The 25,297-nt window shown below is 48.8% G+C and overlaps 2 protein-coding genes across 12 annotated transcripts in view; one reads left to right on the top strand and one right to left on the bottom strand.

The window, feature by feature from the left end:
- Window positions 1-4,234, top strand: part of PRRT1B (proline rich transmembrane protein 1B) — a 28,761-nt gene extending 24,527 nt beyond the window's left edge. For both annotated transcript variants that reach the window (XM_057547566.1, XM_057547565.1), the window contains exons 2-4: window positions 1,188-1,648; window positions 2,465-2,608; window positions 3,731-4,234. In XM_057547566.1, coding sequence (XP_057403549.1) covers window positions 1,188-1,648; window positions 2,465-2,608; window positions 3,731-3,880 — 755 coding nt within the window. In that variant the 3' untranslated portion in view covers window positions 3,881-4,234. The remainder of the gene's footprint in view (window positions 1-1,187; window positions 1,649-2,464; window positions 2,609-3,730) is intronic.
- Window positions 4,235-20,525: 16,291 nt separating this feature from the next.
- Window positions 20,526-25,297, bottom strand: part of RAPGEF1 (Rap guanine nucleotide exchange factor 1) — a 140,696-nt gene continuing 135,924 nt past the window's right edge. For all 10 annotated transcript variants that reach the window (XM_057547863.1, XM_057547861.1, XM_057547859.1 and 7 more), the window contains 3 exons: window positions 24,711-24,808; window positions 23,476-23,604; window positions 20,526-23,111 (listed from right to left, as the gene is read on the bottom strand). In XM_057547863.1, coding sequence (XP_057403846.1) covers window positions 22,961-23,111; window positions 23,476-23,604; window positions 24,711-24,808 — 378 coding nt within the window. In that variant the 3' untranslated portion in view covers window positions 20,526-22,960. The remainder of the gene's footprint in view (window positions 23,112-23,475; window positions 23,605-24,710; window positions 24,809-25,297) is intronic.

The following is a 25,297-nucleotide window of genomic DNA, read 5'->3' on the forward strand; positions in this document are numbered from 1 at the left end:
CCCTGGCTGCTGGAGGAAGTGGGTGGGGAGCTCTCAGGGGCTCAGTACTCCCTGCCACTGGGGATCCCTTCCCTAAGGATCCCTGGCCTGACTCCACCCACCAGCTGTATGGGAGGTGGAGGTGGGGGGAAGGATGGGAGGGGGATTTCAGCAAGGCTCCTCCACCCTCACCAGCGCTGTCACTGTCATGTCTGGTTTACTTAATTCTCTGCCTTCTGTAACCCTTCAAGACACTCAGGAAATGAACCTCCAAAGCCACACCCTGGGCCCTGGGCTCTGGGCTGCCTGTCACTGCTGTGGGTCCTTGAATGCCCACCCAGGTCCACGGGGTCTGCCCCAGGACCCTTCCAGGCTGTTCCTCGAGGACCTACCTGAGGCCTAGAGGTGCTCAGCTGGTCAGAACTGCTCTCAGGAGGTGCAGGGGGACCTTCAGGACTTGCTGGGACCAGCTGGGGTGCCTCCAGAGTCTATGGTATAGATGCTGGAGGCCAGGACCAGGGAGGGAAAGGCAGCTGGGCAGCTGAGGGCCTCTGAGCGCCCTCCAAGCTGCTGGGTGGGCTGCTCTCTGCCCACTGCTCCTGGCCTCTCCCTGCCCCTCCCCCACCCCATTCCTGTTTCTGTTCCTTCTCTGCCTCAGTAGGCACTTGGCCCTTAGTGACCTCCTGGCTCTTTGAAGTCACTCGCTTGGCCGGGGTCCGACAACTCCAGAGCCGAGAACCTGATTGGCTCAGCTGATCTCCTCAGACCAGCCCCCATTGGACGGTGTCTCAGCACAGCCTATGAGGGGGCTGCGCTGGGCTGAAGCTTCTTCCCTGGTTTAATCGGCTGCGGCAGCAGGACCGTGGGGGCAGGGCCACCTCCCAGCAGGGGCAATCTGGAGCAGGGGCTGGCAGGTGTGGGCAAGGCCTGCCTTCCATCCCAGCCGGCCATATGTGCTGGCTGTGTGATCACCAGGAAGGCACTTCACCTCTCTGAGCCTTGGTTTTCTTGTCCTACTGTTGCACTTTGGGGAAATATTCAAGGGCCCAGCTTGGAGAAGCCTGAGTGCGGGGCTCACCAGGGGTCAGGATCGGCACGGTCATTGTGACTTTCTCCTTGGAGGCGCTGTGTTCTGGGGTTTGGGGGGAGGACTCCCACCTGGCCCGGCAGCCTCTTGGGGGCTTACCACCCCTGCCATTTCTTCCCAGGAGCGGACGCGAAAGGGGGCGGCAGCCCCGAGGACGCCGGGAGCGCCGCGCGCCCCGAGCTCCCGCAGCTCCCTTGCCGCCCGCAGCTCCTGGAGGAGGACGGAGGGCCCAGCGAGGAAGCGGCCGCGGACGGAGGCGGCGCCCAGGCGCCGGAGGGCACCCCCGGGGATCGCCCGGCCGAGGCCTCGGCGACGCCCCCTGCCCAGGACCAGGCCCAGGCCGCGGGCGAGGCCAGGCAGGCACCCAAGGCGGCGGTCGGCGGGGTCCCCAACATCGGCTTCGTGGGCGAGCCCCCGCCCTACGCGCCGCCCGACCCCAAGGCCGCGCACCTGCTCTACCCGCCGCCCTTCCCGCAGCCCATGCTCTTCCCGCCCGCGCCCTCCGCCTCCTCCCTGTACCCCCCGCCCGCGCCGCTCTTCCCCGCGCCCACCGCGCAGCCGCTCTTCGCGCCCTTCCCGGTGGTGAGTCAGGCCGCGGGCGCCGCCCCCTCCCCATTCACTACCCCCCTCGCCCCTCCCTCCCCGTTCACAACCCCCCCCCGCCCCTCCCTCCTCCCCCCTCGCCCCTCCCTCCTCCCCCCTCGCCCCTCCCTCTGTCCCTTCCTCCCTGGGCTGGAGAGTTTGGCGCACAGGAGGTGAGAGGTCACCACAAGCACCCGGCAGGGGATGCTTCTGTGCCCAGGGGCGCAGTAGAAAAGGGCTCCCTCAGCTTGGGGATTGGGCGGGAGCGCGAGGCTTCCCAGCAGTGGGGGCATTTGAGCTGGGTTCTACGGGACGAATAGGAGAGTTGAGGCAGAGGAGAGAAGGAGGGCACAGCACAGCCGTGCAGGGGGCCAAGGCCGGTGTGTTCTGGCAATGACGGTGGTTGGTTCAGTTTAGCGGGGAGGGGAGGACAGGAAGGTGGCATCCACCGTGAGGGTCCCCAGGGCCTTTGGTAGGAGATGACTTGATTAGATTTTTAGGAAAAAACAAAACAAAAAAAACACTGGCTGCCTGTGGAGGAGAGCTTCGAGGTCCCCCCTGGTGGGGACCCAGTGGGGACATGGAGACACTGGTGGCTGGACCCTGGACTGAGCACTTTGTAGAGGGCAGAACCCTGAGACTCCTGGGGGCTGAGTGACAGGCTGGGGGTGCCGAGGGAGCGGGCAGAAGGGGGGCCTTGACCCCTGGGCGACCCGCAGCCTCACTGGGTGGGGCTTGGCAGTGGGTGGAGTGACGGGTCCACGGCTGTCGCAGGCTGCGTGCTCCCTAACCACGCCGTGGCCTCTGCCCTCACAGTACAACAGCCCCGTGGCCGGTGTGCCAGCCCCGGCCACCGTGGACCACAGGCCCCTGCCCAAGGACTACATGATGGAGTCGGTGCTGGTGACCCTCTTCTGCTGCCTGCTCACCGGGCTCATTGCCGTCGTCTACTCCCACGAGGTAGGCGGGCGTGGGGCGGTCCTCGGTACAGCCCTCCCAGCCTGCGGCCCCTGGGCCCCTGGCGTTTCCCCCTGAGAAGAGTGGCAGGATTGGGAAATCGGTGCCCAGTTGTCTGTGCGGTCCTCGCCCTCTCCTCTGCTGTCTGTGCTCCCTACCACTCAAGATCTGCCCTAGAAAATTCAACTGAAACAATTCACACTGAAGGTGTGGATGATTAAGGCCCAGGGAACTGCCCGTCCGGTGGGGCTTGTGTTTAATCGGGTGGAGACTGCCATCCACCCATCCACTCACTTCTACCCATGCACCTCCATCTGTCTAGCTACCTGTCTGTCTGTTCACCCACTACCCACCCATCCATCCACCATCTCTCTCGTCTCCATCTATTCATCCATCCATCCACCCCTCTGCTCATCCACTAATGCACCCATCTGTCTACCCATCCAACCCCCTATCCCTGTCCGTCCGTCCATCCATCCACCCACCCACCCACCCACCATCTCGACAACACTCTTTCTTCTTCCTCTGTCCCTCCCTCCTGATTGTTTCTGACTATGACCAGGCAAGAGATTAGGCCCTGGGGACTTAGCATGATGCCAGTGTGAGGACATTCTAATGGACAGAGTAGGAAGGCCCGGGGACTTTTGCTCAAGGCTGACCTGGTGACAGCCCTGACCTCCCTCCATGGTCAAGCTCCCCCGTCATAAGCAAGGCAGGACTGTGGGGAGAAAGAAGCTCTCAGGACAGCTCAGAGGCGGGACCCTGGAGGCTGCTGCCTGCCTGTCCATTCTGGCTCCACCACCAGCTGTGTGGCCCTACGGGGGTCACTTAACCTCTCTGAGCCTTCGTTTCCTCCTCTTCAGAGTGGGGATAACGATGACACCAAACTCAGGGCTGTTGTGAGGATGGCAGGCGATGGCGCGGAGGGCGCGGGTCTGGCGCAGGCCCGTGGCTGGCAGCCACCACCTCCATCGCTCCTGCTCCTTCGCGAGCTGTGGCCCGGGGAAGGCCCCTGACCGCCTCGCGGGCTCAGCGGTCCAGTCTGCGCACTGGGGCCGGGCCCGACGGTGCCTCCGGGAGGGAGCGGGGACTCTGCGTCCGCTCACCCCCCCCGTCTCGTTGCAGACTCGTGCGGCCCTGGGCAGGGGGGACCTGGCCCAGGCCGAGGAGGCCTCGCGCAAGGCCCGCTCGCTCGTGCTCTTCAGCCTGCTCTTCGGGGTCTTCGTGTCCACCAGCTGGGTCATCTACGTGGTGGTAGCACTCTACCTGCCCTGAGGGCTGGTGGCTCCTTCGGGGACGTCGGGACACCCAGGGACTCCTGACCTGGCCAGACTCTTTCTGCGGACTTGGATCCCTGCTGGTGGCCATCTGTCACCCAGAGGGGACCTGGGCAGGCTCAGAAGAAGGTGGGCTTTGCAGCCCTCTGCACGCTCATGGCTGGGCTTCTGCCCCTGCAGGTGGCCTCAGGCAGTGTCCTAGCCCGAGGTGGCCCCAGGGCCCAGGCCCAGCTGTGGTGCAGGGGCCTGAGGTCTTCCTGGAACTGTGCTGGCAGTGCCCCCATGCCCCTGGCCTTCACTTGACCCCTGAGAGACCAGCAGAGGGACCAGTGCCCTCACTGTCCTCAGCGCCATCTGGAAGGACATCGCCACCTCTGGCCTCCCCATCGCCCAGCCCAGCCCTGGGATCGCAGGGCAGAGCTGCTGGGCTTTCTTTCTCCCTGTTGGGGAGTTGAGAGGAGCGGCCTCCTCTCTCCTGGGTCGCTCCTGGAAGGTCGTACTGCGTCCCAGCCCCGTCCGGTGGGGCAGGCTCTCTCCTGATGACCCCGTGTCCAGAAACCAAGGCCACGACGTCCGGTCAGTAAACAAACAGCAACACCCTGGGCAGAGCGTCTCATTGCTGCGTCGGGGCTGTTGCTCGCCCTGGGTCACTGTAGGGTGAGCGGGACGCATCTGTCCACAGCTGGGCCCTGGGGCTCCCACGCCGGCCCCTCTGAGATGCTGGGGTTTGCCCAGTCTGTGCAGCGCGGTGTCTGACTTGTGCACGTGGCGGTGGAGCCGCTGGGTACCGATGGCGGGAATTTCTGTAGGGTCTTTCGCGGGCCAAAGGTGATGAGAGAGCAAGGAAATCCATCTGCATGGAGAGAGGAGGAAGGGGGCCCCCTGGCTGAGCCGTAAAAGGTTGAGAGCTCAAGTGAAATCAGGTGCTTTCTGAGCACTGACCAGCACTGGGAGCTGAGGCAGGACGACAGCCCATCTTGGCCCTCGAAATGGTCCAGGGGCTGGAGAGATGGGGATGCGGAAGTAGGTGAGGAGTGATGACGCTTGGAGCCTGATAGGTGGCCTCACGGTCTAGGACCTGGCGTGGCCCGGAATTAGGATATCAAACCCTAAAATGCATGATTGCCGCGAAAAAGAAGGAGGAAGCTGTATTTTAGGGGTCCGTAGATGCCAAGAAGCATTTGGTAGACCCCAACTGCCATAGCTCTTCCTGTTGCTAAACTCTTACCTAAAATCAGAATAGAAAGAAACCATCTAGACCAGTGTGCCTTGAACCTCAAAGTACATTATGAAACACCTGGGAAATCTTATTAAAATGCAGATCCTGATTCAGTAAGTAGGGCCTGAGATCCTGCATTTCTAATGAGCTCCCAGGTGCTGCTGAAGCTGGTAGATGAACCAACAGCGTATCGTGTGTTAAGTGGGAAATTACTAAAACCACTAACCAGGACCAAGCCATGGGTGCCCCCTAGAGTCTCTGTTCAACATTGTTTTGAGGTTCTAGCTAATGTAAAAAACAGCAAAGTGAAATTTGTAGTGTGAAAACTAGAAGAGACAAAGTGATACTCTAGCCAGAATATCCAAGAGTCAATGAAAAAATCAAAATAAGAGAACTCAGAGAAGTGATTGGATACAGAGCATACAATAGTCAATAGCAATATTCAGGTAAAAGTGGAAAAACTTTAAAATTCCACTCACAATAGTGATAAAAACAGTAAAACCTAGGAATAAACTTAACAGGAAAGATCCAGATCCAAATGAAGAGAATTATTTTATTTTATTTTATTTTTTTGGAAGGAAAGTGCATGTATTGTAAGGTACAAGGAGTCCAGGACAGCTAGTGCTCAAAAAGGCCGAAACTCCTCTAAAAAGAGCAAAGAACAAAATATCTGGATAGTAAGATGTAGTATCATAAAAGTATCTAGCCTTCTTAAATAAACAGATTTAATGAACTTCCAACAAGAAAGCCAAGCTTTTAAAACTGAAAAAGATGTTTTTAAAAATTAATATGGAAGGAAAATGTGCAAAAACTGCTAATAATTTTTCAAAGTTTAATGAGGGAGGACTTTCTTCACCAGATTTTGAAACTTACGATAAAGCTACACTAAACAAGGCGCAGTATGGCTTTGCCACAGAGATGGATCAGTGAAAAACAAAGTCCAGAAAACATTCCAAGTATATATGGGACATTAACATCTGACCAAAATGGCATTTTAATTGAGTGAGTCAGGGAGGGCCGACAGTAAGCAAAGTTGGAGCTCTGGTTGGAAAAATAATTATTCTCCTCCTATTGTATATAAAAATAAATTCCAGATGGATTAAAGAGCTAAGTAGTGTGAAATAAAGCTCTACCAATCGTAGATGAAAGCTTAGGAGAATATTTGTATAACTTCAGGGTGTTAGGCAGTGTGGAAGGGGAGACCTCCTAAAATCTGGAATTCCAGATCCGAGGAAGAGATGGATTTGAGTTCTGTGTATAAGGGAAGTACAGACTTAAACCATGAGACGATTTTTACTTATCAGATTGGGAAAAAATTAGAAAGATTGATTCTAGAGGTGGCGAAGGCCTGACCCCTCTCATTTATTACTGGTAGATGTGTATTGCTACCATCTTTGTGGAAAGTAGGCTAATGGTAGCTACTAGTAATATGTGTACCATATATTAATTTGCATGTAAGTGCAAAGAACAGAGTCTAGAAGGATATATTGCAGACTGCTGAGAGTGGCTGCCTTTGGGGAGGGGCCGGGACTAGGAGGGTTTGTGCTGAATTTTAAAATACGGGTGTATTCATGTGTTGTGTAATTAAAAAATAACTGGAAAAAATGTGCATGTCTTTTGACCCAGTAATTCCAGTTTCAGGATTCACAGGAGTGAAGAAGGCAGTCCATTTCGACAGACATTTGTCAGTGTTGTGGCTAAAGGGCCATGAAGGAGAGGTGACTGGGGCAAATCTGGAATGAGCGCTCTGATTACATTAGGGTGCACCCTGATTTCAGAGATGCTCAAATATGTGTCTTAGAATCACTCCGGTGTGGCCTAGAGGTGTTTGGCCTTGGAGAGTGGTAAAGAAGGGCTCTCCTGAGGAAGTTGTGAGTGTGTAAGATAAAGCTTCAATCAGATGCTGCCATTCCAAAGTGGTGGCGTCGTTTTGCATTCCCACCAGCAACAGATGGGAGTTCAGTGGTTCCACAAACTCGTCAATCCCTGGTGTTTGTCAGTCTTTTACACTTGAGTGCTTCTGGTCGTTAAAACTGTAGTGGTATTTCATTGTGGCTTTTTTTTTTTTTTTTTAATTTTATTTATTTATTTATTTATTTATTTATTTATTTATTTATTTTTGGCTGTGCTGGGTCTTCGGTTCGTGCGAGGGCTTTCTCTAGTTGCGGCAAGCGGGGGCCACTCTTCATCGCAGTGCGGGGACCGCTCTTCATCGCGGTGCGCGGGCCTTTCACTATCGCGGCCCCTCCCGTTGCGGGGCACAGGCTCCAGACGCGCAGGCTCAGTAGTTGTGGCTCACGGGCCCAGCTGCTCCGTGGCATGTGGGATCTTCCCAGACCAGGGCTCGAACCCGTGTCCCCTGCATTAGCAGGCAGATTCTCAACCACTGCGCCACCAGGGAAGCCCCTCATTGTGGCTTTAATTTGCATTTTTCTGATGAATGCTACTGAGCTTTTTATCATATGCTCATCAGCTGTTTGGATCTCTCTTTTTATAATGTACTTGTTTAAGTCTTATGCCCATTTTTATGTCCTTCTCAGTTCAGAGGAGTTCTTGAGTGTTTTCTAGATATGAGTCCTACGTTAGATTCAGGGATTGCAAACATCCTCTCCTACTTTGTAGCTTCCCTTTTCATTCTCTTAATGGTGTCATCTGATAGAAAAGAAGTTCTCAATTGTAATATATTCAAATTTATCTTTTCCTTTATGGATAATGCTTTTTTAAGGCTTAAGAAAAATTTCCCTACTCCTAGGTCATGGAGATATTCTCTTATGTTGTCTTCAAGATCTAGAAGCTTTTCGGGTTTTCTTCACATTTAGGTCTGCCACCCACCTGGACTAGATCTTAGAGATCCATTTGTCTACTCTTGTTACCACTATCATACCTCATGCCTGGGACTTGATAGTAAGTCTGGACATTGAGTGGGTCAGGTCCTCCCGACATCTTTAAGATTCTTGGTCATTTAAAATCATTTGTATTTATAATAAATTTTAGAATTAATATGTCAATTTTTACCTCCTAAAAAACTGGGATTTTGACTCTGCTTTAAATCTATAGATTAATTTGGGGACAACAGACGTCTTAACAGTGCTGTTCTCCAACAAACATGGTGAATCTCCTTATTTGTTTAGTAGGTCGTTTAAACAGTTCCCTTGATTTTTTTTTGTGTGCAGAAAGTTTGCACATTTTGTTAGTATCCCTAGGTATTTGATTTTTTGATGCTATTATAAATATGATCAGTTTTATATTTTTTTGTTACTTGCTAGTGTACAAAAATGCAATTGATTCTAGATGATTGACTTTGAATCCAGCACACTTTCTAAATTCACTTATTCTGGTAACTTCTCTGGAGATTCTGTTGAATTTTCTCTTTACACAGTATTACCGTCTATATATAATGAGCTTCTTACCTTCCTTTCCAGCCCTTACTCTTTCGTGTGTTTTCCTTCCTACACTGGCTGGGGCCCCCCAAGTACAATGCTGGATCGCAGTGCTGACAGTGGGCAGCTCTATCTTTTTCCTTGTTTCAAAAGGAAGGCTTCAACATTCTGTTTTTTTTGTAAAAGATAGACATCCTTTTTCAGATTAAGGAAGTATTCTTCTATTTCGCTAAGAGTTTTTTTTTTTTTTAAATAAATTTATTTATTTTTATTTTTGGCTGTGTTGGGTCTTTGCTGCCGTGCGCGGACTTTATCTGGTTGTGGTGAGCGGGGGCTGTTCTTCGTTGTGGTGCGCAGGCTTCTCATCGTGGTGGCTTCTCCTGTTGCGGAGCATGGGCTGTAGGTGCGCGGGCTTCAGTAGTTGTGGCACGCGAGCTCTAGAGCACAGGCTCAGTAGCTGTGGCCCACGGGCTTAGTTGCTCCGCGGCATGTGGGATCTTCCTGGACCAGGGCTCGAACCTGTGTCCCCTGCATTGGCAGGCAGATTCTTAACCACTGTGCCACGAGGGAAGCCCTGCTAAGAGTTTTTAAAAATCATGCATGGATATTGAATTTTGTTAAATTACTTTCACATATCCACTGAGAAAATTATCTAATTCTGTTAATATGGTGACTTAATGTCGATTTTCAAATGTTAAAGTAACTTTTCATTCGTGGAACAAACCCATCTTGATCATGATGTATTATCCTTTTTCTGTATCGAAGATTGTGGCTATTTTGTTTAGGGTTTTTGGCATCTGTGTTCATAAGTGAAATTGATTTGTAATTTTCATTTTTGCTTATGGTTTTGGTAGCAGGGTTATGTTGGTCTCATTACAAGAGTTGGGAAGGGATTCTCATTTTCTTTTTGGAAGTGCTGCGTAAGATTAGTCATTTCTTACAGTGTTCCTCAGAGGGGTGTGTTAAAACTTCCCATTAGCATCTCGGATTTGTCCATTTCTCCATGTCGGCCCTTGCTTTAGATATTTTGAGGCTATGTAGTTAGATGCATACATATTTAGAAATTGTTAAATCTTTTTGATGAGTGTACCTTATATCTTTTCTCTATTGGCTTGGCAGTTATGCATTCTTTCACTCTATAGTGGTGCCCTAGAGACTACACACTTGCATTCTTGACTTCTGAAAGCCTAGTACTTTTTCTCCTTTCTAGACAATTCAAGAACTAATTCGAGAATACTCTAACTCCATGTGTCTTCTTCCTGAATCACACACTGTTGGTTGGTATTTTAATTCTCCATATTTTAAGCCTCCATGGGACACGATTATTATTTATACAGTTCATGCTCATTTAGGTTTACCCACATGTTGACTGTTTTTTGTGGCTTTTTCCTTCTCTCCTGCATGTCTCACTTTCCATTTGGGATTATTTCCCTTTGGCCTGAAAACACTGTTCAGTCTTGTCTTGGTGTAGGTCTGCTTGTGATGAATTCTGTTTCTGTTTGTCTGACAATACCGTGATTTTTACCTTCATTCATGAAAGAGATTTAGAGTGAGTATAGAAGTGTGGCTGGTGATTTTCTTTCAGTACTGAAGGTATTCCATCGACTTCTCTCCCAAAGGTGCTTCTACTGGGGAGTCTCATTCACTGTTACCTTTGAAGGTAATGTGTCCTTTTTTTTTTCCTTCTCTGTCTGCTTAAAGATGTTCTTTTTGTCTTTGTCTTTCCGAAGGTTAACCACGCTGTGCTTAGATGTGTACAGTCAGCCCTCCCTATCTGTGGGCCCAACCAGCTGCGGGGTCACATACTGTTTAAGATTTGAGGTTGACTCTGGTGCTGACTCCGTGGGTACAGAGGGCTGACTCTGGGACCTGAACTTCGGTGGATTTTGGTATCCAAAGTGGGTCTTGGAACCAATCCCCTGTGAGGATACTGAGGGACCACTGTATTTCTTTTTAATTATCCTGCTTGGGATTCATAAGGCTTCTTGAATTTAGGGCTTGATGTTTTTCAGTCAAGGACCAATCAGAAGGCATAAACTATGGAGTAATTTGAACAGAGAAAGATTAATATAATTATTAACTGTGAGAGAAGAGCGACTATGAGGGTGTAGAGGGAGTGCTAAAGTTACCCAAGGGTGAAGGTGAATACCCGAGGAAAGCAGCTCTCAGGAGGGCCCAAGTCCCCATGCTGGGATTCGGAGCTCGTTGCAGAAGGTGTGGTCAGTCCACTGGGCGTGCTGAGAAACACACTGGGTCACCCAGGACACAGCTGGTTCAGAGCTGGGTGAGCCGGGGCTGGCAGGTGGGCATGCGTACAGGGTGGCACAAGGCCTGAGGGCCACAGTGAGAGGATGAGCAGGTCAGGCTGGGCTGCAGGCTTGCCGAGAAGACAGCAAGGTGTGGGTAGAGGGCGTGGCTGGGGCAGAATGCACTGGATTCCTCCCAACACATGCCTCTAGTAGCCCTGCGGTCAGAGTGAGAAGAAAAATGCGGTCTCCACGCCTGGAGCCGGCGCCTGCTGCAGGACCCCTCCAGGGACAAAACCCTGCGCTCCCCGCACACGGGAAATGCTCCCTGCAGAGCAGCAGATAAACGGGAGACGTGGACATGAGGAATGAGAAACTGATAACCGGCACGATCAGTTTTGGAAACTTCTTTATAAACAGCTTTACTGAGGGTGTGATCTACATATCATTCTGAGTATAACGTTAAATTTAGTACATTTACAAAGTTGTGTAACTATCGCCATGAACCAGTTTTTAAACAATTCCATCACCCCAAAAGATCCCTCATGCCACCTGCAGTCTGTTTCCACTCGCAGGCAACCACTGGTCTGCTCTCCGCCTCTAGATTTGCTTTCTCTGTACATTTCATTTAAAAAGAAGCAGGAAATACACCGTCTTTTGCATCTGGCATCCTTCATACCCATGTTTTTGAGGTTCATCCATGTTGTGTGTCAGTTCATTCCTTTTCAGTGCTAACTGGTGTTCCATTGTATGGAAATGTTTTGTTCATCCTTTGACCGGTTGGTGGACATCTGGATTATTTCCACTTTTTGGCTATTGTGAATAATACCGCCATGAATGTTGCTTCTACTTTGTTTTTTCCTTTTCTGTTGCTACTCCGGTTAGGCTTCTCATCCTATCTCTTCCTGCCTTGTGTTTTGTCCACACTTTTCTCTCTTCAGGCTTCATTCCACCCCTAGCTCCTAATCTATCTCCAGTTCACTAATTCTGTTTTTTTAAAGATGTATTATTTATTTATTTTATTTTTGGCTGCATCAGGTCTTAGTTGAGGCATGTGGGATCTTCGTTGGCACGCAGGCTCTTCATTGTGGAGCATGGGCGTCTCCCTAGTTGTGGCGCACGTGTTTTCCCTCTCTGGCTGTGGCGTGCAGGCTCCGGGCCGCGTGGGCTCTAGAGTTTGCGGCACGCGGGCTCTAGTTGAGGTGCGCGAGCTCAGTAGTTGTGGCGCGTGGGCTTAGTTGCCCCGCGGCACGTGGGATCTTAGTTCCCCGGCCAGGGATCAAACCCGCGTCCCTTGCATTGCAAGGCGGAGTCTTTACCACTGGACCACCAGGGAAGTCCCAATTTTGTTAAACACATTCACTGAGTTCCTTATATCAGTTAATGCATTTTTTGGTTCTAGAATTTCCGTTTTCCCTCTATTTTCCAATTACTTGCTGAAATTCTCAGTCCTCTCTTACACCTAGACAGAGTATGTGTTGAGCTTTCACAACTACATCTGGTAACTCCAGAATCCCAGCCCCTGCAGGTCTGATTCTGTCCATTGTTTCTGGTCTTCTTCTGTTCATGCTTCTTTGTCCCCTTGTGTTCCTGGTTATCTTTTGTTGTATATGAAAAATTAAATATATTGAGGCCTAGGATGATGTCAACCTCCTCCAGTGAGGCTTTGCATTTGCTCCTGGCAGGCGCCTGGGGGCTAGGAATCCAGACTGAAGCTGGTTTGGTACAGGGCTGTGAGGGCTGGTGTACTCGTAGTCACACAGCTGGAAGGTATCTCCTTTGGGGTCTCAAAATATGAATTCTGGACTTTTTTCTTTTTTAAACCTCCCTCTTCTCAGAAGTGCTGCTGAGCTTCTCAGACACCTCTTCTGGAATTGGCAGGAATGTGACCCCAAATGTCAGGCTTCCTCCCGGGATTTCTGTCTCCTCCTGAATCTTGGCCCAGTAATTCTTCCTTCACCTGCCCTCTCTCTGATGAATTCAGGCAGGGATTTAAAAATACTTGGTATAGCTTTCCTAGCAGGATGGCTGGTCTGAATTACCTAGTGTGCCATTCCCAGAAGTGGAAAATTCCTTCTTAAACGTTTTTAGAATAAACTTGTCAAGAACCATATAAAATCCTGTTGGGACTTTCTTTGGAATAGTTTTGAAATATATACATTAATATGGGGGATAACTGACATCTTTAAGAAACTTAATCTTCCTACCCATGAATATGTGTATCTCTCAACTATTAAGGTCTTTATTATTTTTAAATGAAACCTTAATTTTTCATTTAAAAAAATATATAATTTTACTGAGGCATAATTGACATATAGTATTAGTTTCAGGTGTAAGATGTAACGATTGATGTTTATATATATTGCGAATTGATCACCACAATAAACCAAGTTAACATCCATCATCACGTAGTTACAAAAATTTTTTTTCTTGTGATGACAACTTTTAATATCTACCCTACGAGCAACTTTCCAATATGCAATGCAGTATTACTAACCAGAGTGACTGAGCTGTACATGACACCCCCATGACTTATTGTATAACTGAGAATCTATACCTTTTGACCCCCTTCACCCATTTCGCCCACCTCTCCTACCTCAGGCAACCACCAGTCTGTTCTCTATACCTATGAACTGGGTCGTATTTTTTTTTTTTTCTCCAGATTCCACATATAAGTGAGACCATATGGTATTTGTCTTTCTTTGGCTTATTTCTCGTAGCATAATGCCCTCAGGATCATCTTTGCTGTTGCAAATGGCAAAATTTCATTTTTTTCTGGCTGAATAATGTTCTCTTGTGTATATCTATGCCACATCTTTATCCATTCATCCATTGGTGGACTCTTAGGTTGCTTTCATGGCTTAGCTGTAGTAAATAATGCTGCCATGAACATTGGGGTGCATATAGCTTTTTTTGTTTGTTGTTATAGAAAGATAAAAATGTATCTGCTTTCATAACCCCTCCTACGCCCACATATAGCTTTTTAAAATTAAAAAATTTTTTAAATTAATTTTTTTTGGAGTATGGTTGCTTTACAATGTTGTATTAGCCTCCACTGCACAACAAAGTGAATCAGCCATACACATACAGATATCCCCTCCCTTTTGGACTTCCCTCCCATTTAGGTCACCACAGTGCATTAGGTAGAGCTCCCTGTGCTACACAGTATGTCCCCATCAGTTGTCTATTTCATGCATAGTATCAATAATGTATATGTGTCAATCCCAGTCTCCCAATTCCTCCCACCCCACCCCTTTCCCCCTTGGTATCCATACATTTGTTCTTGACGTCTGTGTCTCTACTTCTGCTTTGCAAATAAGATCATCTATACCATTTTTCTAGATTCCACATATATGTGTTATTATACGATATTTGCTTTTCTCTTTCTGACTTACTTCACTCTGTATGACAGTCTCTAGGTCCATCCACGTCTCTACAAATGACCCAATTTCATTCCTTTTTATGGCTGAGTAATATTCCATTGTATGTATGTACCACATCTTCTTTATCCATTCCTCTATCAATGAACATTTAGGTTGCTTCCATGTCCTGGCTACTGTAAATAATGCTGCAGTGAACATTGGGGTGCATGTGTTTTTTTTTTTTAAACTTTGGGTTTATTTATGGCTGTGTTGGGTCTTCGTTTCTGTGCCAGGGCTTTCTCTAGTTGTGGCAAGCGGGGGCCACTCTTCATCGCGGTGCGCGGGCCTCTCACTATCGCGGCCTCTCTTTTTGGCGGAGCACAGGCTCCAGACGCGCAGGCTCAGTAATTGTGGCTCACGGGCCCTGTTGCTCCGCGGCATGTGGGATCTTCCCAGACCAGGGCTCGAACCCGTGTCCCCTGCATTGGCAGGCAGATTCTCAACCACTGCGCCACCAGGGAAGCCCGCATGTGTTTTTTTGAATTATGGTTTTCTCTGGGTATATATGCCCAGTAGTGGGATTGCTGGGTCATATGGTAGTTCTATTTTTAGTTTTTTAAGGAACCTCCAGACTGTTTTCCGTAGTGACTGTATCAATTTACATTCCCACCAGCAGTGTATGAAGGTTCCCTTTTCTCTGGTATTTACTCTTGGTAGATTTTTTGATGATGGCCATTCTGACTGGTGCAAGGTGATACCTCATCGTAGTTTTGATTTGCATTTCTCTAATAATTAGTGATGTTGAGCATCTTTTCATATGTTTGTTGGCAATCTGTATGTCTTCTTTGGGGAAATGTCTATTTAGGTCTTCTGCCCATTTTTTGATTTGGTTGGTTGTTTTGTTGATATTGAGCTGTATGAGCTGCTCGTATATTTTGGAGATTAACCCTTTGTCAGTTGCTTCGTTTGCAAATATTTTCTCCCATTCTGAGGGTTGTCTTTTCGTCTTGTTTATGGTTTCCTTTGCTATGCAAAAGCTTTTAAGTTTAACTAGGTCCCATTTGTTTAAATTTTCATTACTCTAGGAGATGGGTCAAAAAAGATGTTGCTGTGATTTTTGTCAAAGAGTGTTCTGCCTATGTTTTCCTATAAGAGTTTTATAGTGTCTGGGCTTACATTTAGGTCTTTAATCCATTCTGAGTTTATTTTTGTGTATGGTGTTAGGGAGTGTTCTAATTTCATTCTTTTACACGTAGCGTCCAGTTTTCCCAGCACCACTTACATATAGCTTTTTAAGTTTGTGTTTTTGTTTCCTTCAGATAAATACCTAGAAGTAGAATCAATGGTTCATACAGTAGTTCTATTTTTAATTTTTTCAGGAATCTCCATACTGTTTTCCATAGTAGCCGCACCAATTTACATTCCCACCAACAGTGCACAAGGATTCCCTTTTTTCCACCTCCTCATCAATACTTGTTATTTCTTTTCATTTTGATGATAGCCATTCTAACAGGTGTGGGGTGATATCTCATTGTGGTTTTGATTTGCATTTCCCTGATGATGAGTGATGTTAAGCATCTTTTCATGTATCTGTTGGCCATCTGTATGTCTTCATTAGAAAAATGTTCAGATCTCCTGCCCATTTTCGAAAAGTATTTTTTTTTTTGCTATTGAGTTGTATGAGTTTTTTCATGTATTTTGGATATCAACCCCTTATTAGGTATATGATTTGCAGATATTTTCTCCCATTTGATAGGTTGTCAATTCATTTTGTTGATGGTTTCTTTTGTGTGCAGAAACTTTACTTTGTTGTAGTCCCAACTTGTATTGTTTTGCTTTTGTTGCCTTTGCTTTTGGCTTCAAATCTAAAAAATCGTTGTCAAGACTGATGTCAGAGAGCTTTCTGCCTGTGTTTTCTTTCAGGAGTTTTATGGTTTCAGGTCTTACATTCAAGTCTTTAGTCCATTTTGAGTTAATTTTTTGGGTATGGTGTAAGATAGTGGTTTTCCCAACACCATTTATTGAAGAGACTGTCCTTTCCCCATTGTGTATTCTTGGCTCCTTTGCCATAACTTGATGATATATGTGTTGATCTACTTCTGGGGTCTCTCTTCTGTTCCGTTGATCTATGTGTCTGTTTTTATGCCAATACCATACTGTTTTGATTACTATAGCTTTGTAATATAGTTTGATACCAGGGAGCATGATGGCTCCAGCTTTGTTCTTCTCTCTCAAGGTTGCTTTGGCTATTCAAGGTCTTTTGTGGTTCCACACAAATCTTAGGATTGTTTCTCCTATTTCTGTGTAAAATGCCATTGGAATTTTGATAGGAATTGCATTGAATCTGTAGATTGCTTTGGGTAGTATGGACATTTTAACATTAGTTTTTCCAATCCATGAGCACAGAATATCTTTCCATTTATTTGTCTTCTTCAGTTTCTCTAATGTCTTAAAATTTTTAGTGTACAGGTCATTCACCTCCTTGGTTAAATTTATTCCTAGGCATTCTCTTCTTTTTGATGCAATTGTAAATTGTATATTATAAGTGAGATGGTTTTCTTTTTTTAAAAATTCATTAATTTTTGGCTGTGTTGGGTCTTCGTTGCTGCGCGTGGGCTTTCTCTAGCTGCAGCGAGTGGGGGCTACTCTTCGTTGCAGTGCGTGGGCTTCTCATTGCGGTGGCTTCTCTTGTTGCAGAGCACAGGGTCCAGGCATGCAGGCTTCAGTAGTTGTGGCACACGGGCTCAGTAGTTGTGGCTCGCGGGCTCTAGAGTAGTTGTGTTGCACAGGCTTAGTTGCTCCACAGCATGTGGGATCTTCCGGGACCAGGGATTGAACCCATGTCCCCTGCATTGGCAGGCGGATGCTTACCCACTGCGCCACCAGGGAAGTCCCTTAATTTCTTATAATTCACTATTAGTGTATAGATACATAACATTTTTGTACATCGATTTTGCATTCTGCAACTTTACTGAATTTGTTTATTAGTTCTAACAGTTTTTGATGGAGTCAAGTGTTGTCTATATATAATATCATGTCATCTACAAATAGTTTTATATCTTCCTTTTCAATTTGAATGCCTTTTGTTTCTTTTTCTTGCCTAACTGCTCTGGCTAGGATTTCTAATACTTATGTTGAATAAAAGTTGTGACAGTGGGCATCCTTGTCTTGTCCTGATCTGTTTTTTTTCAGCTGCGCTGTGCGGCTTGCGGGATCTTAGTTCCCTGACCAAGGATTAAACCCCTGCCACAGCAGTGAAAACACTGAGTCCTAACCACTGGACTGCCAGGGAATTAATTAATTAATTAATTAATTAATTTAATTCCAGTGTCTGTCTTGTTCTGATCTTTAAGGAAAAGCTTTCAGCTTTTAACCACTATGATGTTAGCTGTGGGCTTGTCATATATGACTTTTATTATGTTGAGGTATGTTCTCTCTATACCCATTTTGTTGTGAAATTTTTATCATAAATGATGTTGAATTTTATCAAATGCTTTTACAATATCTATTGAGATGGTCTTTTGGTATTTATCCTTCATTTTGTTAATGTGATGTATCACATTGATTTGCAGATGTTGACCCATCCTTGCATCTCTGGAGTAGATCCAACTTGCTAATGCTGTATGATCCTTTTAGTGTATTGTTGAATTTTGTTTGCTAATATTTTTTGTTGAGGTATTTTGCATCTATGTTCCTCAGGGATACTGGCCTGTAGTTTTCTTTTCTTGTGGCATTCTCATGTGTTTTTGGTGACAGGGTAATGCTGGCCTTGTTTTTAAAAAAAAAATGAGTTTGGAAGTGTTCCCTCCTCTTCTAGTTTTTGGAAGAGTTTGAGAAGAACTGATATTACTTCTTCTTTGAATGTTTGGTAGAATTCACCAGTGAGGCCATCTGGTCCCAGACTTTTGTTTGTTGAGAGGTTTTTGATTACTGATTCAATCTCCTTACTAGTAATCGGTCTGTTCAGATTTTTTTCATGATTCAGTGTTGGTAGGTTGTATGTGTCTAGGTATTTATCTGTGTCTTCTAGGTTTTTATCTGTGTCTTCTAGGTTGTCAGATTTGTTGACATATAATTGTTCACAGAAGTCTCTTAGGAGCCTCTGTAGTTTTGTGGTATCAGTTGTAATAGCTCCTCTTTCATTTCTGATTTTGAGTACTCTCTTTTTTTCTTGGTGAGCTTAGCTAAAGGTTTGTCCATTTTGTTTATCTTTTCAAAGAACCAGCTCTTTCCTTGATCTTTTCTATTGTCTTTTTAGTCTGTATTTTATTTCCACTCTAATCTTTTATTTCCTTCCTTCTACTAACTTTGGGTTTCATTTGTTCTAGTTCCTTGAAATTTAAAGTTAGAATGTTTATTTGAGCTTTTTATTTCTTGATTTAGGTGTTTATTATTATGAATTTCCCTTTTAGAACTGCTCTTGCTGCATCCCGTAAGTTTTGATATGTTGTATTTCCATTTTCATTTGTCTTAATGTATTTTTTATTTTCTTCTTTGACCTATTAGTTGCTCAGTAGTATATTGTTTAATCTCCATCTATTTTTGGATCTTCCCATTTTCTTGTAATTTCTAGTTTCATTGCTAGTCACCATTGTGACTGGCAAAGATGCTTGATATGATTTCAATCTTTGTACATTTACAACGACCTGTGGCCTAACATGTTACTTATGCTGGAGCATGTTCCATGTGCTCTTAGAAGAATGTATTCTGTTGCTTTTGGATGGAATGCTCTGTATGTATCTTTAAGTCCATCTGGTCTAATGTGTTTAAGGCCATTGTTTGCTTATTGATTTTCTGTCTGGATGATCTATCCATTGATGTAAGTGGGGTATAAAGTTCCCTACTATTACTGTATTGCTGTTTATTCTCCCTTTAAGTCTGTTACTATTTGCTTCGTATATTTAGGTTACTCCTATTTGGGTGCGTAAATATTTACAAGTGTTATGTTCTCTTGCTAGATTACCCTTTTTCCTATAAGGTCTTATACATCTCTTATTGGGTTTATTCCTAGTACCTTAAGAATTATGATGTTAGTATAAACTGGATATTTTAAGAATTATGTTTTCTAGTAGTTTGTTGTCAACTACTGTGATTTTCTTACTAATCTCTTAATTTTCTTTTCTTGTTGCACTGGCTAGTATCTCCAGTACAACAATGAAAGACAAGGTGACAGTGGGATCCTTACCTTGTTCTATTTTAAAGGAACTTCTTTAAATATTTCACCATTAAATATAACGTTTGCATAGGATTTTAGAAAGTAACATTTATTAGATTAAGGAAGTTTCTGATTTCTACTTACCTAAGACTGTTAGTTATTTTTTAAATTAAAATTATGAATGGGTGTTTTAATTTTTTAACAGTGGTCTTTCTGACTGCTGAGGTGATTATATGGTGTTCTTCCTTTAATCTGTTAATGTAGTTTATTCAGGAGAGGCTAGGCCACTTTGTGAAAACTTACAAGCCCTGAAATCTCAGCAGCTTATTAGTAAGCCCAAATTCATTTTTCATTCGTGTAAAGCCCAGTGTGGAACAGTGGGAGTAGTCCCTGACTGGGTTCCCTCCAGTTAGGGCTCTGCCATCTCAACAAACACCTGGAATCTAAGTATGCCATGGTGGAGAAAGTGCACATGGAGGTGGCACACCTGTTCTCAGTTCCCCAGGAAGGAAAGGTGTACCAGATGGGAATGCCCAAATAAGGGTCTAAGAAAAGGAATCAAGTACTATCATCACTCCATCTTTGCATTTGAGGATGTGCCCAATGGGGAGTCTTGATTTTTACGTTATCATCACTGGTTTGGGGTTGCTAAGATTATAATTTTTGCATCAGTAATTAATTTTGCCTATAATTTTCTTTCTTGTCCTTGTCTGGATTTGGTGTCAAGGTTGTATTCCACTCATAAAACAAGTTGAGAAGTGTTTCCCTTCTTCTGTTCTCAGGGGTATTCGCCTAAGACTGAAGCTACCTGTTTGTTTAGCATAAATTAGCTGTTAAGCCCGTCTGGACCTGATGTTTGTGAGTGGATTTCAAATCCAACTTAATTTCTTTAATGTTAAGTACCTCTTCTTTGTAGTACTTATTATAGTTGTAGTATTTCACTTGTATGATTTTTAAATTAAGAGGATTCAGTGAGGTAAAGCTGCCTGCAAAGTGCTTGGTACTCAATATATGCTAAGTAACAATAGTGGTGACAGCTCACCAGATACTGTTCCAGGTATAACTTGCTGAGCCTTCACAGACTGTATAAGGTAGAGCTGTCATTACCCCCACTTCCAGATGGAGAAACTGGGGAACAGAGAAGGGACCACAGAGATGGGGACAAAAGACCCCCCCCCCCAACACCCCCTGCACCTGCCAGGTGCCCAGCCCACGAGGAGGTCACAGAAAGGAGACAGCTCAGTTGTCACTTTGACACACGCGGCATGTGGTACACAGGTGGCCACAGCTTTCATCTGTTTATTTTCCTTTCATATAAAAGTTACAGGTTTGAAATGTCTGCAGGAAGATGCCACCATCAGCCAGGTTAGTCGGGGATATATTACAATGTAACACTGGGGAGGCGTGGGGCCGTGGGAGGGAGGCGCTGCTCAGAATCGGGGTTTAATTCAGCCCTGGCGCGTGCCTGCCCTTGCCCTGATCCACCCACACCTGCAGGTGAGAACTGCCTCTGCAGGGAACGAATCCTCCCGAGGGTGTCTTTGTCGTAAAGACTGATTCGTACACCTGATCTGGCCCCTGAGACAGACAAACCACAGCCAGGCTGGCAACTCCCAGAGCCAGAATGTCTCAATGAGGTCAAGGTGGGGAAGCCTGTCAGCCAATAAGTTAAAACACACATTGCCCCTGCTGTCTTCATGCAGGGTCACCTGGCCACGCCGGCCCCTTGTCCACCTGCACTGCCTGCCCAGTGCCTCGGCTCAGAGCCAGGGCTCCCAGCAAGGAGGGGAGGTGTGGGTGCAGGGTCTGTTCTGAATTGAGGGACGGTGAAGCCCCCGAGCCCCGTCCAGCTCGCGGCTGGGACGTTGAGCCCGAAGCGCGGCGTCGGCAGCTGCCCGCCTATGGAGGGAGGCCCCAGGGAACCGCAGTCCACACAGCCCGTGGGCCCTGAGCACACAGCGGCTGCACACAGCGGCAGCAGCAGAGCAGGGCCAGGCCAGGAGGAAGGTGGGAAGGAGGGAAAGACTGAAATGAGAGGACTTAAAAAAGCGGGAACAAACTAAAACCCAACCCCACACACAATATTGTTCATAACCAGCGACTCTATACACACACTCTTTTTAAATAATAAAGTGACACGTTCCGCCCGCTGCCGCAGGATCGCTGCCTGAGGGGTCGTAACTGACATTTCACAGATTCCTCCCCTCTGTGCACAGGACAAACAGCTTCTCGATAAAAGCTGTTCAAAGACCCATGAAGGACTCAAAGTGACGTGGCTGTTTCTTTAAACAGTTAACAGATGTTGCTTTCTACTTTTCTTTTGTTCTGTTTAAACTGGGCTAAGCCCGGGTTGAGCCTGGTGTTCGCCTGCCCAAGTCCCAAACCCAGGAGAAGTGAGCTCTCAATTATGTAAAACGAACAAAACAGGAGGCGGGCGGCCTGGGGGCAGCCGTCCGGATTCTGATGGCAGCCTGCCCGCAGGCCCACGTCTGGCTGGCACGGAGGCCAGTGGGTGTGGAAAGCCCCTGCAGACCTCACCTCAGATTGTCAACCTCAGCAGCGGGAGTGGTTCTGAAGGAGGAGGATGGAAAGAGCACCTGCTCCTGAAGACGCTGCGCCTCGCTGCCGTGTGGCAGGTGAGCCGTGGCCGCCAACCCCAGGGGGCGCCTCTGCGCCAGGCCCCTGGCCTCGCAGGGACACCCTGTCCTTCCCACTTGAGAGCCGGTCAGGCTGGCAGAAGGTCTGATGAGCAAAGAGGAGCCCCTTTGGGCCCACCAGGCTCAGCGCAAGGGAGGAGGGGAGCCCGCAGGGCGGGACGGATAGGAGATGGAGTTTAAGGCACACGGCAAGCGACAGAGGAGGGGGCTGCCGGCCCTCCCCCCGACAGAAATGCCCCTCCCCTCTCCCCTCTCTCTGGATTAACTCACCAAGAGCTACTTGCCCCAGCTCAGATAAAGTGTGTTTCTTGGATGGTCAAGTCCTTCCTTTCCAGCTGCTGCTTCCCAGCTCCCACGGTGCCAGAGGATGGGGAGGGCCGGTGGGACGGGGCGGAGGAAGTGAAGGGGCGAAAACATGACAGCCACGGCTGCTGCTCGTGACCCAGCAAGGGCGGGCCAGTACCGCGACGGGAGCACCAGCCCCAGGGCTGCTGAAAGGCCACCTGCTGTACCCTTCTGGGCTAGGTGAGAAGCTCACACCATCCTCCACTTAAAAAGTAGGACATGGAAAGTGAAAGGAGTCTTCCCCGGGTCTCCTCTACTTTCTGCCCACCCAACTGAAGGTCACGGGGAGAGCAGCCCCGCCCCGAGGGTCCTTGGGCCTCTACTCATCTGTCATTTCAGGCGATTCAGAAGATTCCCACCATTCCTGGGCTGCTGCTGAAGTCCCTGCGCTGCTCCCGGGCTTGGGGGGAGGGGAGAGAGGGAGAGCGGAAGACAGAGCGAAAGCAGAAACCAAAACCAAACCCAACCCCCAGGTCACAAATCAGCAGTGAGACCGCCCGCCGGCCCCCCCGGGCCGGGGGTCTGCTCCTGCGGAGGAGGGACAGGAAGCTGGTGCGGCTCCGGACGCCTGCCCGGCACAGCAGCGGCCTGGATGGGCCCGGCGGCTCTGAGGCCAGGACACGTGCCACCGCCACGTAACAGGTCCAAAGTCCCTTCCGGCCTCGGAGCGGCCCTCTGAGCCTCTCGAGTTCTCCTCGCTTGCGGCACCTGCTCCTAGGTCTTCTCTTCCCGGTCTGTTTTCCTCCGTGTTATGTTCCTGGGTTTGATTTTCAGAGAGAGTTCCCATAGTGCCTCCTCGGCCAGGTGGTCACTGAAGTCGTTGAAGAAGTTTATGATGTCGTCGTTTCTCCGGATGTCATAATGCCTGGTAGAGGGAGGAGGGTGGCCAGTGAGAGCCAGTGTGGGCCAAACAGCCCCAAGACCCCTTGGAGGTGCCACATGTGCCGCCCCAGCAGACCCACGGGGCAGGGGCGCCCACGTGTGACGCTGGCACTCAGAGCGTGAGCTGCACCCCAGAGCTGTGCTCTGCTCTGTGCGAGGGCTCCCCTCTGCACGAGGTCCCAGGGAGACCCCACTGCGCTGCAGTCAGGAGGGCCAGGGCTCGCGGAGGACAAGCTGGCGGCCAGCTCTGGGTGCAGGCCCTGTGCCACGCTGGAAGCTGTTGGATCCCCGTGGGTCTCTGCTCAGTGCACCCCGCCCGCCCGGTCCCTCAGGGCGGCAGCACTCACGCCTGCTGGAAGCACCGCATGCTGTCCAGGATGTTGAACTGCTGCCACCGTTTGGAAAAATTCACCTTCCCGTCAATATAGTCTGGGTTTCCCAGGTGAACGAAGGTGAGGTCCTGCAGGATGAGCCCCCTGGAAGGACGGAGAAGCAGGTTAGACTCTGGAGGGTGACCTGGCAGGTAGTCGGTTGATGGGCGAGCCGGAGCCCGAGCAGCTGCCAAACCCACAAGCGCGTCTGCGGGGAGGGGAGGTGCGAATTCCTGACTCAGGTTCTGGTCTCCGGAAAGTGGGCTCAGGCCCACTTGCTACGGAGCCTCTTCAACAACCGTCCCGGCTCAGCAGAGCTCCGGTACAAGTAACAGATGAACAGGAAAGAATGACACCACCCTGAACTTGAGTGGCGGGGTGGGGGTCACACGCTGTCATCAAACAGGGCGCGAAGCCCCGTGGCGAGTGGGGGCGGTTCTTGCACAGGGAGAGCCCAGCCCGAGGGGCACAGCCACGCCCACCCAAGCAGCCCGGCTGGGGAAGGGTGTTGTGCTCGGCCGGGGTAGGAAGGCTAGGAAGCACGGCAGGGCCGTCGGCTGCAAGATCTACACTTCGGAGCGTGGAGGCCAGGGGCGTGCCGCCGCACACTCAGCCCGGGACAGCGCTGTCTCCTGTCTCTCTCGGAGATTCCCACCGTCCACTAGCATATTAAGGGGTCCGGTGAGTCCCGCACAAAACTGTTTAGCTTCAGTTTTTTCTGTTATTTCCCAAGCTTACGTGACATGGGATTCTTTTTGGCGAGATACCTATTTAGTCCGTGGCCCACACTTGGGGAAACGCTCCCTGAGCTGCCTCACGCCAAGTACTCTCAGGGTTCCTGGGGTGGCCGGAGGGCCCTCTGGTGGTTGTGACGTGCAGCTAAGCTTGAGGACAGCGGGACTATAGCACGCTGCCGCTGGCGGGGGAGGAGAGGTGCTGCACGGCTGTCCACACGTGCGCCTCAACAAGCCCACTGGCCGATGGGGGAAGAAAGGAGGAGGAGCAGGACTGGGTGGGGGGGACTGAACCATTTTCACTGGACCCCGCTTTCACTGAAATTGTTTAACAAGGCACATGTTTTATTTTTAAAGTTCAAATAGAAGCACAAACGTCTGGGTTGGAACCCTTTAAGGGAGGGCTTCTCCACGGGGGCCCACTGTACCTTCCCCGGAGCACGCGAGGGGCAAACCCAGCTGGGAGGCTGTACTCACAGGTACGGGATGCACGGCGGCTCCACCTCCGAGAGGGCGGCCCGGTAGGCGCGGAAGGAGGACGAGCTGTCGATCAGCGTGCAGTACTCTGCCAGGCCCTGGCAGGAGGGAGGCACAGTTCCTGAGCACGGCGTCAACGCTGGGGCACCGAGCCCCCCCCCCCCCCACCAACCCAGAGCCAGACCCCGCCCTGCCCCAGCCGCAGGCAGGCCAGGCCTTCCGTGGGTAAGTGGCCCATGGGGCCGCGGTGCCGACAAAGAACCGCGTCTCTGAGCAGCCAGCGCCTCGTGTGCTGGACCTCAAGCTGGGCTCCTGCTTGGCTGTGCTCAGCGCTGCAGCCCGCCTGAACCTCAAAAGCACACACTGGACCATGTCACTCCCGGCCCCCAGCCTGCCTTCGCACCTCACTGCCCTCAAGGCAGAGTCCACCAGGGATGGCGGGTGAGCTCGCTGCTCCTGCACGCAGCGTGGGTGGGGTTTTTGCCTGTCCTGCCCCTTTGCCTGTTATGTGCCTCTCGCCTTGATGTGTCACCTCCTCCAGGAAGCCTTCCCTGCCTCCTCAGGGCCTGTTATGTGTTTCTGGAGCA

This window comes from Balaenoptera acutorostrata, chromosome 6 (assembly GCF_949987535.1).
Source record: "Balaenoptera acutorostrata chromosome 6, mBalAcu1.1, whole genome shotgun sequence".
Lineage (NCBI taxonomy): Eukaryota > Metazoa > Chordata > Mammalia > Artiodactyla > Balaenopteridae > Balaenoptera > Balaenoptera acutorostrata.